The sequence below is a fragment of the Microcaecilia unicolor genome, chromosome 5, assembly GCF_901765095.1.
Source record: "Microcaecilia unicolor chromosome 5, aMicUni1.1, whole genome shotgun sequence".
Lineage (NCBI taxonomy): Eukaryota > Metazoa > Chordata > Amphibia > Gymnophiona > Siphonopidae > Microcaecilia > Microcaecilia unicolor.
In genome coordinates this window covers 9,676,842-9,693,091 of record NC_044035.1, presented here as the reverse complement: position 1 = coordinate 9,693,091, position 16,250 = coordinate 9,676,842, and the positions used below count along the sequence as shown (strand labels likewise).

Sequence of the window (16,250 nt, the reverse complement as noted above, 5' to 3'; positions counted from 1 at the left end):
AGGAAGAAAGGAGGGAGGCACATAAAATGAAAGGTAACAAGAGGAGGAGAAGCAAACAAGGAGTCAGGATATGAAAGAGAACAGAAAGTGGGAGAGCGACCAAGGATATCAGAAACTGGAGGATGTTCTTAAAATGAAAGTTTATTAAGGGTTTACTTAAAATGAAAGTTTATTATCCCGTCAGGATATAAAAGACAAGAGTGAGAGAAGAGGAGAGCTAAAGAGGCAGAAATGGAAGGGAAAGAGATAAAAGGTGGAGAAGTGATATGAGAAAGAAATGGAAAAAAAGGAAAGAGGGAAACAATGCAGGCACTGTGACTGAGGATTTTTAAACTCTGTGGGCCAGATGAAAATGCCCAATTTCACAGTTTTGCATTGGACACATAGGTGATCAAGTGGTTGGTAAGAGACCCTAGCAACCAGAATGTGTGAAGACCCCCCCTCCAATTCTCCCTACCCCCACTACCCAGAAGAGGCAAGATTAAATGAGGGATTCCTCAAACAGTTATAATTTCACTTGGGGGGGGGGGGGGGAGAGGGAGGTGAAATCTAGGAAATAATTTAGGAGGATTCAAGCCCTGTATGTCCTGCACACTAGCAAGCAACCAGGATTCAGATACACCTCACATTTGGAAACCGCTCCATTCAGAGAGTTTACAGAAGAAGCCTTGCCAAAATGCATTTATCCTGGCCTAGGAGGAAATCTCCAGTCCACAACAGATTTATGGGTAAGGAAAGTGCCACACTGATATTTTTGCAAGTTAGTATAAACTCTCAAGCCATGCACTTAGAAGTGGTTTTTTCCAGTCCTAAGCACAAAGGTCCATCAAGCCCAGTATCCTGTTTCCAACAGTGGCCAATCCAGGTCACAAGTACCTGGAACGATCCCAAAATAGTAGAACAGATCTTATGCTTAGTATAAGAACAGAACTGGGCAGATTCTACGGTCTACGCCCCGATCGTGACTGAATAGATAGGGATGGGCTGGAGTGTAAATTTTAAGGGGTTTCGATGTTAGCTTCAGAACTTTTAGTACAGGAACAGTGCTGGGCGGACTTTTTTTTTTTACGGCCTGTGCCCTGAGAAAAGCAAGGACAAATCAAACTCGGATATACAAATAAAATATCACATACCATGTAAAATGAGTTTATCTTGTTGGGCAGACTGGATGGACCGTTCAGGTCTTTATCTGCCGTCATTTACTATGATACCCCTCAACCATCCACTGCAACCTTCTTCAGAAACCCAGGGGTCTTCCAACACTGTGAGGCACCAGGCCACAGATTCAGAGTAAAAACAGTTCAATTTTACTACAGAGACTGGGATTCAAATCAAAAACGCTGCAACATGCCCCAGTGTAACCCTAACACACATTTCTTGTTGGCCAGGTGAGGTGACTGGAATGGCTTGTGATTTACAGGACCAGAGGGGTCTACAGAAGCTCAATGCATCACCAGGCAGGGCAGAACCGGAAGCACAGTGTGAATAAAGCTGTTAATTAAGAGGCCAATTTCCAGTCTCCCAGGACCAAGGGCATGTCATACCCACAGCTTTGCAGGTTCACTTTGGAAGAGAAATACCCTACAGAATTTCTCTTTGAAGCCTGAACGAACAGAGTGTGTCTGCCATTCATATAAGTCAGGTCCACAAGGAAAGGTGTGCAGGCAGGGAGAATTTCGCAACCTGATACAATCTATGGTACTAAGCCATGCTGACTACTGCAATGGAATCTATGTGGGATGCAAAGAGCAACTCATTAAAAAAAAACTTCAGACCGCCCAAAACACAGCAGCCAGACATAGTCGGAAAAACGCGATTCGAAAGCGCCAAACCCCTCCGAGAAAAATTGCACTGGCTCCTAATCAAAGAACGTATTGCTTTCAAAATTTGCACCATGGTCCATAAAATTATCTATAGCGAAGCACCGGGATACATGACCGACCTCACAGTCAGATCAACATGAACATACTTAAATCTCCACTACCCAAGCTGTAAAGGACTCAAATACAAGTCAACTTATGCGTCCAACTTCTCCTACATAAGCACTCAATTATGGAATGCATTACCAAAAGCTACGAAAACAACGTACAACCACCTTAACTTCCGAAAATTACCTGTTCGGAAAGGCATACCCAACCGACCCAACATAAGTGCCTGAACCCTGCAACACAACGAAACCAAAGCTCGTAATGAACTCTATATAACACTTCTTCTATGCAATTCCCAATGCGATTGTAACATATGAACCTTATCCGACTATAACATCATTTTGTATTTGTTCTCTACCCGAGTTGGCGATCGCCTTCACGGTACCATGTAAGCCACATTGAGCCTGCAAATAGGTGGGAAAATGTGGGGTATAAATGTAACCAGTAAATAAATTTACAGTCACTCCTCTGAGCTCCCCTCACCCCTGGGAACAAGACACATCAGTGTCAGGATGGTCAACTCCATCAAGCTCTGACTGCAACCCAACACCCTTACAGGCATTTTCTCCAAAGCAGACAGGCCGGTCCCTCAGACCCATTAATATGCAGAGCACCATCTGTCCAGGGACACAAACGCACCAGTCTGCTTTTTTTCTATACATGTCTACTCCAAAAGAACTTTACACAGTAAATAGTCCACTATGAATCAAATTTGGCTTAACATATCCAATGTAACAAAAAAATCAAAAAAGTTGAATCATACACTTAGGGGGACTCTATGCATGACACCGAATAAATCGGCATGGAAAAAAGCCTGGTGTAAACGCCTGCGCGATCAGGCATATTCTATAACCGTGTACGTCATTTCTAGGAATGCCCACAACCCGCCCAGGCCCACCCGTGGCCACACCCCCTTTCGAGATCCGTGCAGTAGAATTGACATGCACCACTTTACAGAACACGCTGATTGGCTTGTTAATCAATTAAGCTGCATTCACAATATGGACACACTACCAAATCTGAACAAGCAACTGTAGTCGCCATAAATGCTGTTCCCCTCTTACTCCCTAATTTTACAAACTTGCACGCCAAAATTTACGGTTAGCGCAGAAATTTGCGCAGGCAGTTTGTAGAATGGTGTTAGGTCGCACACAGAAATTAATTTGATAATTAGATGCTAAATTGGCATTAACAGCCAATTACTAACTATAATTGGTCTTGACGCTAATTAGCAGTCACCCACATAACTGCCATTAGTTACTGTTCTATAAGCTGACTGCCCAAAATCTATCACTTGCTATTGCAAGGGGACATTGACCTGGAAGGGGAATGGGGCGGGTTGGAAGCGGGCCAGGTAGTTACGCACTGGTTCTAGACTACCGGTCATCCATGGAATTCTATATATCTCGCCTTAATTTCTGCGCAGAAATCGAAGCATATTCTATAACAATGCATGTAACTTAATTGGTTAACTAGCTAATTAGTGCTGTCATGTTGGATGTTAACAAGCAATTGTCAGCACAAATTGGCATTAAGATTTACACATTCAACTCGCTAAGCATATTCTGTAACGTGGCGCACTTAAATTCTAATTTGCATACATGAACAGGGGCATGGCCATGGGCTTTTCTAAAAATCTATGAGCGTTGTTATTGAATACACCCGCTCTGCACCTAATTTAGGCGTTGGGATTTACGCCAAGTAAAACATGGTATAAATGGCCACGACTAAATTTGGTCGCGTGGAGAGGCGCTCGGCATATTCTTTATATTGTATGGAGCCTATTCTACAAAATATAGGTGTACTTTAGAGAATACGCCTAGGCGTATTTTTTTTTGTCCACGTGGAATTTTCAGGCGCCATATACAGAATCTAGCCCTATGTTACTAATCGTCTATAGTTAGACGCAAGCACATTCATCAGCCATAACGCTAGCGTAAATGATTGCACCGAGCTCCATCTCTGGCCATCTTCAAAACTAAGCTAAAAGCCCACCTTTTTGATGCTGCTTTTAACTCCTAACGTTTATTCACTTGTTCAGAACCCTTATTTTATCATCCTCACTTTAATATTCCCTTATCTGTTGTTTGTCCTGTTTGTCCTAATTAGATTGTAAGCTCTGTCGAGCAGGGACTGTCTTTTCATGTTCAAGTGTACAACGCTGCGTACGTCTAGTAGCGCTACAGAAATTGATAAGTAGTAGTAATAGTGTTTGGGATTCCAGAATCTTGCTACTGTTGGGATTCTGCGCGGAATCTTGCTACTCTTTGGGATTCCGGAACCTTGCTTCTCTTTGTCCTTATCCCTTATTTGTCCTGTCTTTCCTAATTAGATTGTAAGCTCTGTCGAGCAGGGACTGTCTCTTCATGTTCAGGTGTACAGCGCTGCGTACGTCTAGTAGCACTATAGAAATGATGAGTAGTAGTAGTAGTAAGTTGGGTGTATAAATGCAGACTTAGGGGATAATGGGAACTGCATGCACGCAACTGCCGTTACAGAATTCATGCTTGGTGGCCATCATCCCTGGCACCTAACTTTAAGTTTCAAGTTCAAGTTTATTTCAAGTTCAAGAAATGTATTAAGTTATGTCCAATAAAAAAGGTATCATCTTATTTTCTTTTCCATGTTTTATTTTGTTTGATTTCTATTGATAGTGAAACCAATAAACCATCCTTTCAACATCAAACCAACTTATCTTCCCTTCCCCCCTGTTCTCCCCCCCCAACCCTTGTACCTTCAAAATAACATATCATAATCCCATAGGCCTCCTCTTAATCTTGCCACACGCTACCCCCCCCCCCCCCCCCCCCCCCACTCCAGTCACTCAACATTCATCCCAGCTCATTCAATATCTGACTTGGTGCTCTAGGTGAGATTTTATTCAAATATGTTCCCCAAATTCTAATGAAATGCTGTCGTCTTTTCGTCGTGTGACGGGCTCCACGTGCGTCCCAGAGCATAAGCTCGTGCAACTTGTTTCTCCAGTACCAATATTAAATATTTTATTTATTTGTAGCATTTATACCCCGCTCTTTCCCGCTCAATAGCAGGTTCAGTGCGGCTTACAAAGCACGGGTACAAAAGTATCAAGCAAATAACATAGTTGTATAAAGTAGAACAATGTATGGGTACAAAGTGTCACAGAGATAACACCGTTGTATAGTGTGGAACAAGAGGAAGAGATGTGGGGGGGGGGGAAGAATTGGGCATGGGTAATATTATGATGGGGCCTGATCTGAAACCCAGTAATTTAATATACATTTTTTTCCACAGAATGCATGATTTACTTAAAAAATAGTCCTCCCGGGGGTCATAGTTCCTTTTACCACGCGTTATGGCAGTGTCCAGGGGTGCAAGCATTTTGGCAGCGAGTTCGGGGGTTTTTGATTAAACTTGGGAATAAAATTGAGGGCACGGAGAGACAGTTTTTGCTAGACCACCCACGGGCTTTTGCCTCTTTGAGTACTCCTGCAACTCTGCTATGCAGAAAGCTGAGTTTGGTAGCTCGTAAGTGTATATTGCAATATTGGACCTCCTCGGAAACGCCCGCTTATTGGCATTGGCGTAATCAGGTGCACCTTTTAGCATCTTGGGAGGCTAGAGATTCCAAGATGTCACCTAAACGTAGAAAACAATTTCTTCAGATATGGATGCCTTATATTCAGATTCTAAGTCCCAGGGGTCGGAGTTTACTTATTAATGCATATTGATTTTCTCTGTTTTGTAATAAGCTGTTTTACATAGAGTACAAAGTTCAATACATAATCTGTAATCTGCTAAACAGTTCTGGATTATTGGTACTGTTGTACTTCCTTGAATTTATACGAAGTTTTTGGAATTTGATTGGTACAGGGGTGGGATGGAGGGGATGGGAAGGGGAGGGGAGAGATGGGGGGGTATGGGTAGTTTATAAGCTGTATAGTTCATGAATAGTTTTTTATTGTTTGTAAATTGGCATTATTGTGTATGCTTACTTTGAGTTATCAATAAAATTTACTTTAAAAGTAAAAAAAAAAAATAGTCCTCCCAGGATCCTCTGTCCCACACTTAATAACGGTCTATGGACTTTTCCTTTAGGAAGCAGTCCAAACCTTTTCTAAATTCCGCTAAGCTAACCACCTTTACCACATTCTCTGGCAACGAATTTGAGTTGAATTATATGCTGAGTGAAGAAACATTTTCTCCGATTTGTTTTAAATTTACTACATTGTAGCTTCATCGCATGCCCCCTAGTCCTAGTATTTTTGGAAAGCGTGAACAGACGCTTCACGTCTCTCCTGTAGGGCATACAGAACGGGTTATATTTTGTACCCCTGGACATTTTAACAGGGTGGATTAGGATTGCTTGAAGTAGTAGAAGTCAGCTGCTGTTGGGGTTTGAAGGCTAGAGGGTGGTGGTGGTGGGAAGGACGGTTTTTATAGCTGCTCACTGTTATTAATGTTTTCTGTTTGTAATTTATACACAACAGTTGCACAGCATATTGTTCCTTTTTATACTTTAATAAAAAGATTTAAATATAAAATCATAAGTGTTCGAGGCTTCTATAGATGAGAACAGAGCCCGCGGGGACGGGGACAAATTTTATCCCCGAGTCATTCTCTAGTTTAAAGCTCTCCTAAAACTTAACTTGACTTTGGAGATCCTGTGAATGCTGAAAATTTCCCGACCTATAGAAAAAAAAAGGCTGCCCGTTGCCCTCAAGGAATCAGCAGCTCCTCCCTCCCTGCAGTGCGGCAGGTCTCTGCACTTCTGCAAGCCCCCCCCCCCACTCTATCTCCCCCTCCCCCCAGATCCTCCACGTGCAGGGTGGCGCTTTCCGCAGGTGGCCAGACATCCACACACAAGAACGATGCAGGCAAATGAGCGTCTGAAGGTTCCATCTGTGCTGCATTCTCCGATACATTCGCAAATTACAGGCAGTGGGGCTGGAAGAGCTTGTTCAAAGCTTTGTTACTGTAGCAACTCTGTCAGAAAATATCACTGCAAGTCTGTAATTAACCTCTGCTATCACCATCATCCCACGGTGGCTAGAAAGTTCCAGATATACATCCAAAGCTCCGGGGAGTCACAACCCTGGCCCAGGCCTGCTGCAATGCAGCTCTTACCTCATGATATGGATGCATTCGGGTTCCTTGCTAAAGCTGTAGGCATAGCCGCTGGAGGTGGTTCCAAAATCAATAGCCACCACCACCTGATAGGAAGGTTCGGTGTCAACATTGGAGTCTGAATCCTGCCAGGGACAGAAGAGAGAATCTTATAGGAACTGTGCCGAGATCCCCAGAAGAGACTCCGCACCAGGGGCGTAGCCAGACCTCGGCAGGAGGGGGGGCCAGAGCCCGAGGTGAGGGAGCACATTTTAGCCCCCCCCCCCCCCCGCTGCCGTCCCTCCCCTGCCACTTTCAAACCCCCCCCCACCACCACCTCCGCCGACCCTCTACCACCGCCAACAGGTACCTTTTGCTGGTCCGCCTCATGCCTGCAGGATTTCAGAACAGTGTGTGGTAGAGCTCTGAGCTCATTTCTGATTTTTGACGGGGGCTCAGCCGGCACAGTGATGGCCAGTTCTCCTGCGCTTTGTTTCTTTGCCACTGATCGGGCAGTGGTGCGGAGCAGGGGCGTAGTTAGGTGGGGGCATGGGCCCCTACAGATTTAGCCCTGGCTCCCTCTACTTTCGACTTCCCCCCCCCCTCTGCCGCCGCCAGGAACCTTTGCTGGCGGGGGTCCCCAACCCCCACCAGCCGAAGTCCTCTTCAGCGCCGGTCTCAGCTGAAGAAGACTTCGGCTGGCAGGGGTTGGGGACCCCCGCCAGCAAAGGTACCTGGCAGGCGGCAGAGGGGGAGGGGTTGAAAGTAGAGGGAGCCAGGGCTAAATCTGTGGGGGCCCATGCCCCCACCTAGCTATGCCCCTGCTCCGCACCACTGCCCGATCAGTGGCAAAGAAACAAAGCGCAGGGGAACTGGCCATCACCGTGCCGGCTGAGCCCCCATCAAAGGTGTAAATGTAATGATTTTGTCTGAAGGAATACACACACAGCGCATGGATGTGAAAACAAAAAAATCCAGGAACATAGAAGGCAATTCTGTAATGGGGGAGGGGGCCTTGTAAGAACCTCTACTAGAAACAAAGCATTCCTGCATTGATAACCAGTGTAATGAGGCATCAACACACCTAACCTTAAGGCACAGTCACGTCCACCAACCACAGAGCTGGAGTAAGTGTGGCAGCTGCCTGTGCAATTTACAATTACAGTAATTATCTGTAATTTATGCATGCGAGAGTCCCGCCTATTTCCACCCCTGCAAATCCGCGCAATGTAAGCTAAGCGGGTACCTGCAGAATAGCACTTTGGCGGCCCACTGGCATATGTGTATAAGTGCGCATTTGCGTGTGTATACGCGCTTGTGTTCTAAAGATTTGCATGTGTAACTTGTACACGGGTGTGAGCGCTTAGTTTATATTAGAGGCTCTGCTTGCGAACACTCTCTGCTGCCACCCCTCCAGGCCAGGGGGCAGGAACGAAGCCACTCATTCATGCTCGGTGCCGCTCCTCCTCCTCCTCAGTGGCCATTTTGCGACTGGAACCGGCATAAGCAGGAGCCATCTCAATATGGCTGCCTGAGATTTCAAGCAGCAGGCCTCGTGAGTGCGGGGGGGGGGGGGGGGGGGTTGGGAGGAGAGCTGCCACCAGCGAGTGGGTCTGTGAGTAGGGTTACCATATTTTGTCCTCTCAAAAAGAGGAAATGACCTGCCCCTGCCCCGCCCACACCCCCGCCCCATTCACATCCTCACCCCGCCCCCTGTCACATATTCCCCTCCCCCCCCCCCCCGTCACCTGCCCTCCCCTCCCCTTACTTACTATCTACTGCCCTGGTGGTCTAGTGACCTCTTCGGAGCAGGAAAGAGCCCCCTCTTTCCTGCCCGGAGCTCTGTCCTTGCCCTGCATCCTGTTGCTGTGAATGTCTCGAGATTCAAAATGGCCACCGAGAGTTGAAGTCTCACGAGGCCGCTTCAACTCTCGGCGGCCATTTATATTAAGGACACACTTTACTCCAGGTTAACACTGTCCCCTTATTTGTAACAGTATCACATTATTCATGTTACATGCGTTTGCAGAAGAGGGGGTAAAAGACTTAAGCTCCTCAGCACCAACAACCATGAGTGAACATTACCCACCCCCAGCTCCGACACCTTCACAGTTGCCACTGTTATGGGCAGCAACTTCTCCTAAATCAGCCTGAGTTTATTTAGCCATTTTGGGATCCCCCTCTCTTTCAAGGGTCCTGGCGGGGGTACAGGCAACCAAAGACCACTTTCCCCTACAAGTCACCTCCAGCTCCACCTCCCTTATCAATCAAATCACAACCCCACTTTCTTTCTGCAGTTTATTCCAACAAACACATTGCTTGGGCTGGGCTTCCTTCCCTCCCAGGGTCATCCCATGCTCTATCACCCCCCGCCGCCCCCCCCCCCCCCACCCCTGCCAGTGACTCCAGGGAAGGCTGACACCACTGGAGGAGTAGCCTAAAGGTTAATGCAGCAGGCTTTGATCCTGGTGACCTGGGTTCAATTCCCACTGCAGCTCCCTGTGACCTTGGGAAAGTCACTTAACCCTCCATTGCCCCAGGTGCAAAGACAGATTGTGAGCCCTCTAGGGACAGAGAAAGTACCTGCATATAAATGTGGACAGTGCTGTGTACGTCTAGTGTTTTATTTATTTATTTAGATTTTGCTCACACCTTTTTCAGTAGTAGCTCAAGGTGAGTTACATTCAGGTGCTCTGGATGCTTCTCTGTCCCAGGAGGGCTCACAGTCTAAATTTGTACCTGAGGCAATGGAGGGTTAAGTGACTTGCCCAAGATCACAAGGAGTAGCAGTGTAATTTGAACCGGCCACCTCTGGATTGCAAGACCGGTGCTCTAACCACTAGGCCACTCCTCCACCCCAAAGAATCTTGTTACTCTTTGGGGTTCTACATGGAATGTTGCTACACTTTGAAATTCTGCCTGGAATCTTGTTATTCTTTAGAATTCTAGAATCTTTATTTATTTAGATTTTGCTCACACCTTTTCCAGTAGTAGCTCAAGGTGAGTTACATTCAGGTACTCTGGATATTTCTCTGTCCCTGGAGGGCTCACAATCTAAGTTTGTACCTGAGACAATGGAGGGTTAAGTGACTTGCCCAAGATCACAAGGAGCAGCAGTGGGATTTGAACCGGCCACCTCTGGATTGCAAGACCAGTGCTCTAACCACTAGGCCACTCCTCCACTAGTAGCACTATAGAAATGATTAGTAGTATTAATAGTACTAATTCCCATATAATGGAGGATTACAAAACTAAAATAAATTCTTACCACACAATGTGACGGAGACATCGGTGTTATCCCAGGGTCCCCCAAACTTCTTGCTGGGGATGAGTAGGCTGCAGTGGAAACTCCATCTGAAAAAGAAAAATGCAAGAACTGGCAGTGTGTGGCCTGAGCAGGTGACACCTACACCACTGGGACAATTTGAACCATCAAGCAGGCTCAGTTACTGCTACAATCATAAAAGATATGCAAAAATCAAAATAAAGCTGGGCCTGCTCTTTTGTAACTGCCAGTGATGTACCTCAGCACAGGGCCACCGAGAGACTGAGCAGGGCCTGGTGCAGCGCCACTGCTGCCGTGTCCCCCCCCCCCCCGGGATCGTGTAGCCAGACTACAAAAATGTGGGGGGGGGGAGCCCAAAGTGTGGGGGGGCACATTTTGCCCCACCTCCCTGCCCCCCGCCGCAACTCCTCATACCTTGGTTGACGGGGGTCCCCAAGCCCCCTCCGCCCGCTGTTCTCCGCCACACTGCCTGCCCTGCGACTGCTTTTCCCCTCACCCCCCGTCAACCAAGCCAGAGGCCCTGAAGCCCTGTGTCTGATCCTCCCCAGCCTCTAAGGGGGGGCCTCGTGCTGGTGTTTTCTCTCTCCTGCTCCTGTCGGGATGTGATCACCCAGGTCCCATCAGGAGCAGGAGAGAGACAGACCCCGGTGCCGGGCCCCCCTTGGAGGCCAGGCCCGGGAGAATCTTGTCCACCTTCTCAGCAGCCCTGCCTCAGCATAAGCAGCAAAGGTGTCACAATAAAACATCTCCCCGGCCCTGCAATTCAAGGAACACTCAGCTGCCACCAGAGCCACCCCCAGCCTCTTCTTCCCCACCTGCCCCCTGCAGGCTATGATCTAGAACTGCAAAGCTCTACATCCCTGCTGTCGGCCCCCTCTAGCTCTGTTCTGTGTCCCACCCAGGTGGAAAGGAGCAGAGTCGCTGCCAAATTCAGGCACCGCTGGCCTGGCTAGGATTGGAGGGGAGACCTCTGCAAGTTCCCGGTGCACTAGTACAGTCAGCCCAATATGAAGCACCTGAACTATGGCAAAGCCAAGCACCACTACGCTAGAGTTTGAGAGGGTGGGTGGTACAAGGCCGGGTTTCCTTATGGAACAGTCTTTCACTGAAGCGAAGCTACCTTAAGAATAAGTATGTTAGCCAGGAGGGTGGGGCTCATGGAGAGAGGAGGATGTCACTGAACATGGAGGCCTTGAGTGAGGACCCTCCCAGCCAGTGTTGCCCACCCAATTGAGCTCCTTTCCGCGACCCACTGTGGCTTTTTTACACCGCGTGCGGGTTGTGGGATTTTGGGCGGCTTTTTTTTTTTTTTGTCGGCCGCGGTTTTTTGGCTGACCACGGTTTTTTCGCCGGCTGCAGCCAATAGAAGCCCCACGGAGGTGGGCTTAATGACGTCATTGGATGCAAATGACCTCATTAATATTTATTAATGGTGTCATTCGTATGCAAATTGACATAATTAATATTTATTAATGATGTCATTCGTATGCAAAGGACTTTGTGTGGTTTGGGGGCTGGTTTTGGGCGAGGAAAATTTTTTCCATCTGGCAACACTGCTCCCAGGGGGTTCTTGTTGGCTGCAGTACCTGAGGGGAGCCTGGGGAAGAAGAATGGCACCACATGGACACTGCTACCCTGTGGCAGAGACACCAAGTAGCACGCATTTGGAATGTGACACATGCGTTTGGCCACTGACTGCAGCTCATACGCCAAAGCTCCCTCCTCTCACACATTACGCTAGACCACCAGGACATCGTGGTTGGGGGGGCAAGGAGCGAGAGGTCGGTGTTGTATCGGGAGTAGGAGGAAAGGCATGAGAGGGTCAGTGCTGCATCAGGGAAGGGGGGCAAGGAGAAGGAAGACCACAGTTGACACTGGAGCCACTGTGGGGGCAGGAGACACAGGGAAGTGGGTCTTACTGGGAGGACATAGAGATAGAAGGTGAAAGGAGAAAGGGGAGGGGTGACAAAAAGTAGACACTGGTGGGAATTTAATCTAGTCCCTGGTTTCTAGTCCAGTCCATAGGACCCATTCGCCAGTAGGCTGTTTATTTATGAGCCTCCTATATGGAACCGTATCCGAACATTTCCTGAAATCCACATATACCCCATCCAATATATGGCTGTAATTTAACTTTCAAGTCATCTAAAGAAACAGAACATTGTTCCTTTTTATACTTTAATAAAAAGATTTAAGTATAATCATAAGTGTTTGAGGCTTGTGCAGATGGGGTCTGACTGAGCTCGCAGGGCAGGGACAGAGCTCGCAAGGATGGGGGCAAACATTGCCCGCATGTCATTCTCTAAGAGTATTGTCCAAAGGACTGCTAAGCTACCACTGGGTAAGAGCCCAGAAACTTTGGTGCCACCAGTGAGAGAGAGAGAAAAAGCGGATATATAATCCAGCACAAGGAAACAGATTCACTTAAGCCAGGAAGGGGCTACAGAGCAGCCAAGTCAGTCTCTAATGCACCACTGTAAGGCGTAAGGAGTACCTGCTTCATGCGCTGTGTAGCACAACCTGTTTTTTTTATTGAGAAGCAGGTTGTGATACACACCGCATGAAGATTAAGGGGAACGCCTTGAAACAGCTTTGGGCGAAACACGTGTCGGCCCGTTTACCCCTTCTCTATAGCTCAGATAAGTAACGCTTATCAACTTATACGCTTTAAATATGTTCATAAAATCTTTAGGTATTTTGAGTACTAAAAAGAAAAATATAAAGAAAAAGAAAATATGAAAAAAAGTTAAAATATTGTGATTGATGAAGTGATACGGTAACCTGCTTCCATCGTTGTCAAAGCCAATAGCTTAAGTGGAAGCCAACCTCTGAAGATCCATTTTTTTAAATATTTCTGGTGATTGGTTACAATACGAATTAGTATATTATTATTATTAGGATTTATTTACCGCCTTTTTATTTATTTATTTATTGCATTTGTATCCCACATTTTCCCACCTATTTGCAGGCTCAATGTGGCTTACATACTACCGTAGTGGCGTTCGCCAAGTCCGGTAGAGAAACAAATACAAGGTGATGTTATGGTCGAATAAGGTTCATGCATTTCAGACACAATGGGGATCGAAGAGAGGAGAAGTTTTGAAGGAATTCACTCAAGGCGGTGTACAGTAAGAATAAATCAAACATGAGCAATAGACAATTACAGCAGTGAAAATATTCAAATAATACAAAGTATGGCCTAGTATACTACTTACAATGTCAACACAATGCGTAATAAAACATTTTAATTGACAGTGAAGGGTAAAGCAAAGATGAAACATATAGATAAGTAAGAGGAGTTAGAAAGTAAGGTGACTAATTTAAAGAAAGTTCCACATGAGGTCAGAGAGATGGTTAAATATTATCTCAGATAGGGTAGGAGTGGATAAACATGTATATAGTACTTTTGGGCACATATAGCTGTTCATGTTATTTTATAGATACCCTGTTTCCCCGAAAATAAGACCTAGTAGAGGTTTTCCTGAATTGGTAGATATAAGGCCTCCCCCGAAAGTAAGACCTAGCAAATTTTTGTTTGAAAGCAGAGCTGCCGAGAGCCGGACAAGGCCGCCCCCCCCCCCCCCCCCCCCCCCCCCCCGTGGTCGCCGGGCCCCCCTTCCACCCACCCTCCATCGCTCCTGGAACTAATCTTAAACGCTTCCTTTCACCTTTGCAGCAAGCAGCAGCAGGACAGACCTCTCCTTCCTTCCGTGCCCTGCCCTCGCGGACATTACGTCAGGCGAGGGCGGGACACGGAAGGAAGGAGTGGCCTGCCCTGCTGCTGCGAAGGTGAAAGGAGGCATTTAAGGTTAGTTCCGGGAGTGACGGAGGGCGGGCGGGCCAACCCTGATGTTTCCCCGAAAAATAAGACAGCCCCTGAAAATAAGACCTAGCGCATTTTTGGGGGCAAAAATTACTATAAGACAGTGTCTTATTTTCGGGGAAACACGGTAGATAGATAGATAAAGATAGATATATATATATATATATATATATATATATATATATATATATATATATATAGAGAGAGAGAGAGAGAGAGAGAGAGAGAGAGAGAGAGAGAGAGAGAGAGAGAGAGAGAGAGAGAGAGAGAGAGAGAGAGAAATTTTCTTTTTGAAGGCTACTGTATTATATCCATGTTATTTGAATGTTCTAATGCTTATTAGCTGTTTCATTAGTATTATGTTGATATCTACTATAATAAAACTCACCCTCAACGTTCTGAAGACAACGTTCTGAAGTCACTCAGTCACTCACTGAAGGGTTCATGGATTCATGGTGGTGAAGCCACAACACTGACCATGTCTCTCTGCCCCGCCCTCGCATGACGGACCAATCAGAAAAAACACCCTCAACATTCTGAAACACAAAGGACCATCACAACACCGTTCCCAGGCAACACTAGGCAACGTAAGACGGACCAATCAGAGGAAACTACGTGACAATAAGGGAGGAGCATTCCCCAGCAGAATGGCTCATTATCTGTGCAGCACGGAGAGCACAGAACCACCGCTGGAACGAGAGAAGAATATTCCTGCTGTGGGTATGTGCAAAAATAGACCGGGGGAGGGGGGGAAATTTTTAAATGCCTAATGCCAGTACTGAAGAGTGCCAGAGGGCCTATAGCACAGACTATATTTGGGATCGCTTGACACGGAGTCAGAGGAGCCGGAAAACAACATGCCCGTCACCATCTGGGACGTGGGCGAACAGGACAAGCTGCGGCCCAGCTGGAAGGATTACCCGCGACCCAGCCAGCAGCAAACAGCGACCAAGGAAGGGGGAGGAGTACTCCTTCCCTGCCTAGGAATCGCTGGAGACTGGCTGCCAAACTAACGAAACAACCGCCTCCATCATTCGAAAGGCATCCACTCTTTCTTCAACAGAAATGCAAACTAATAATACAAAACAAACAAAGAATACATGGTTTCTCAGGCGGCTGCAGGTAACTCCCCACCCCCTTCCTCTTCCCCTTTTGCCGAAGCGGCCAAGGACTTGCCCAACCATCCCCAGCCTCAGGCAAGCTGTCTCCCACCTCGGGGATTCCCCGAGCACCCGGAAAAAGACGGTGCTGATTCCTGCAGCGCATAAATGTTCCAGCATTCCCCTGCAGCCGTCAACAACCTGCACACACACCGCACCCTCACACACACACACAAAAAAAAACCCACATGCTAGCGCCCGTTTCATTGGTTTCGGAAACAGGCCTTTTTTACAAGTTATATCTCTGTTATCTGAATGTTCTATTATGGTAAAGTAAAGTAGCCCCCCCACCCCCACCCCATGGCTACTTTAACAAGCAGCTCCCAAATTTGGGCTGAACTGCCTTTTACTTTGCTGGCTGTGAGGCTGAGCCCTGCCAGCCGAACAGACTGCTGCCACTCTCCGCTGCTTGTTTCTGGCTCCGAGCGTCACGCCGGGACCTTCTCATGCATAAGCATGTGCGAGAAATCCCAGTATGCCAGAAACGCATGGCAGGGAGCAGTGGAATTCCATTTATTTGGCTGGTGGGGATCGCCATCCCTGCCAACAAAGGTATGCTTAGCACATCTGCATTGGCGGGTGGGGGGGGACAGAAAGGAATGCATTGCCCCCTCCCCAAATTACAGGGATGGCTATGCCTGGAGAGCCCGTTGTAAAAAAAAAAAAAAAATTACTGCCTCACCGCCTCCTTCAGTTCATAGGGTTCATGGTGCAAATTCTATACACTTTTGGTATACCTCAAATTATTAAGAAAACAGATCCAGTATCCCCATAATAGGAGCAGAACAAGCTTTGATTACCTCACAAAGCAAAAAACATTTTTATGTATTTTTTCCTTCACTGAATAAAAGAACCTTTTTGGAAACGAGCACTTGAATAATCTGCAGTAACCATGGGAACCCAGTCCATTTAAAACTAAATAAAAAACAAAAGGCTTTGGAACCACGGAAAGGAAAGATTACCCCATG

The 16,250-nt window shown here is 46.8% G+C and overlaps 1 protein-coding gene across 1 annotated transcript in view; it reads right to left on the bottom strand.

The window, feature by feature from the left end:
• Positions 1-16,250, bottom strand: part of HSPA12A (heat shock protein family A (Hsp70) member 12A) — a 140,979-nt gene that overhangs the window by 69,275 nt on the left and 55,454 nt on the right. Inside the window, exons 2-3 of the mRNA XM_030202649.1 lie at positions 10,282-10,367; positions 7,035-7,159 (exon numbers count right to left, since the gene is read on the bottom strand). Of these exons, the coding sequence (XP_030058509.1) occupies positions 7,035-7,159; positions 10,282-10,367 (211 nt within the window). The remainder of the gene's footprint in view (positions 1-7,034; positions 7,160-10,281; positions 10,368-16,250) is intronic.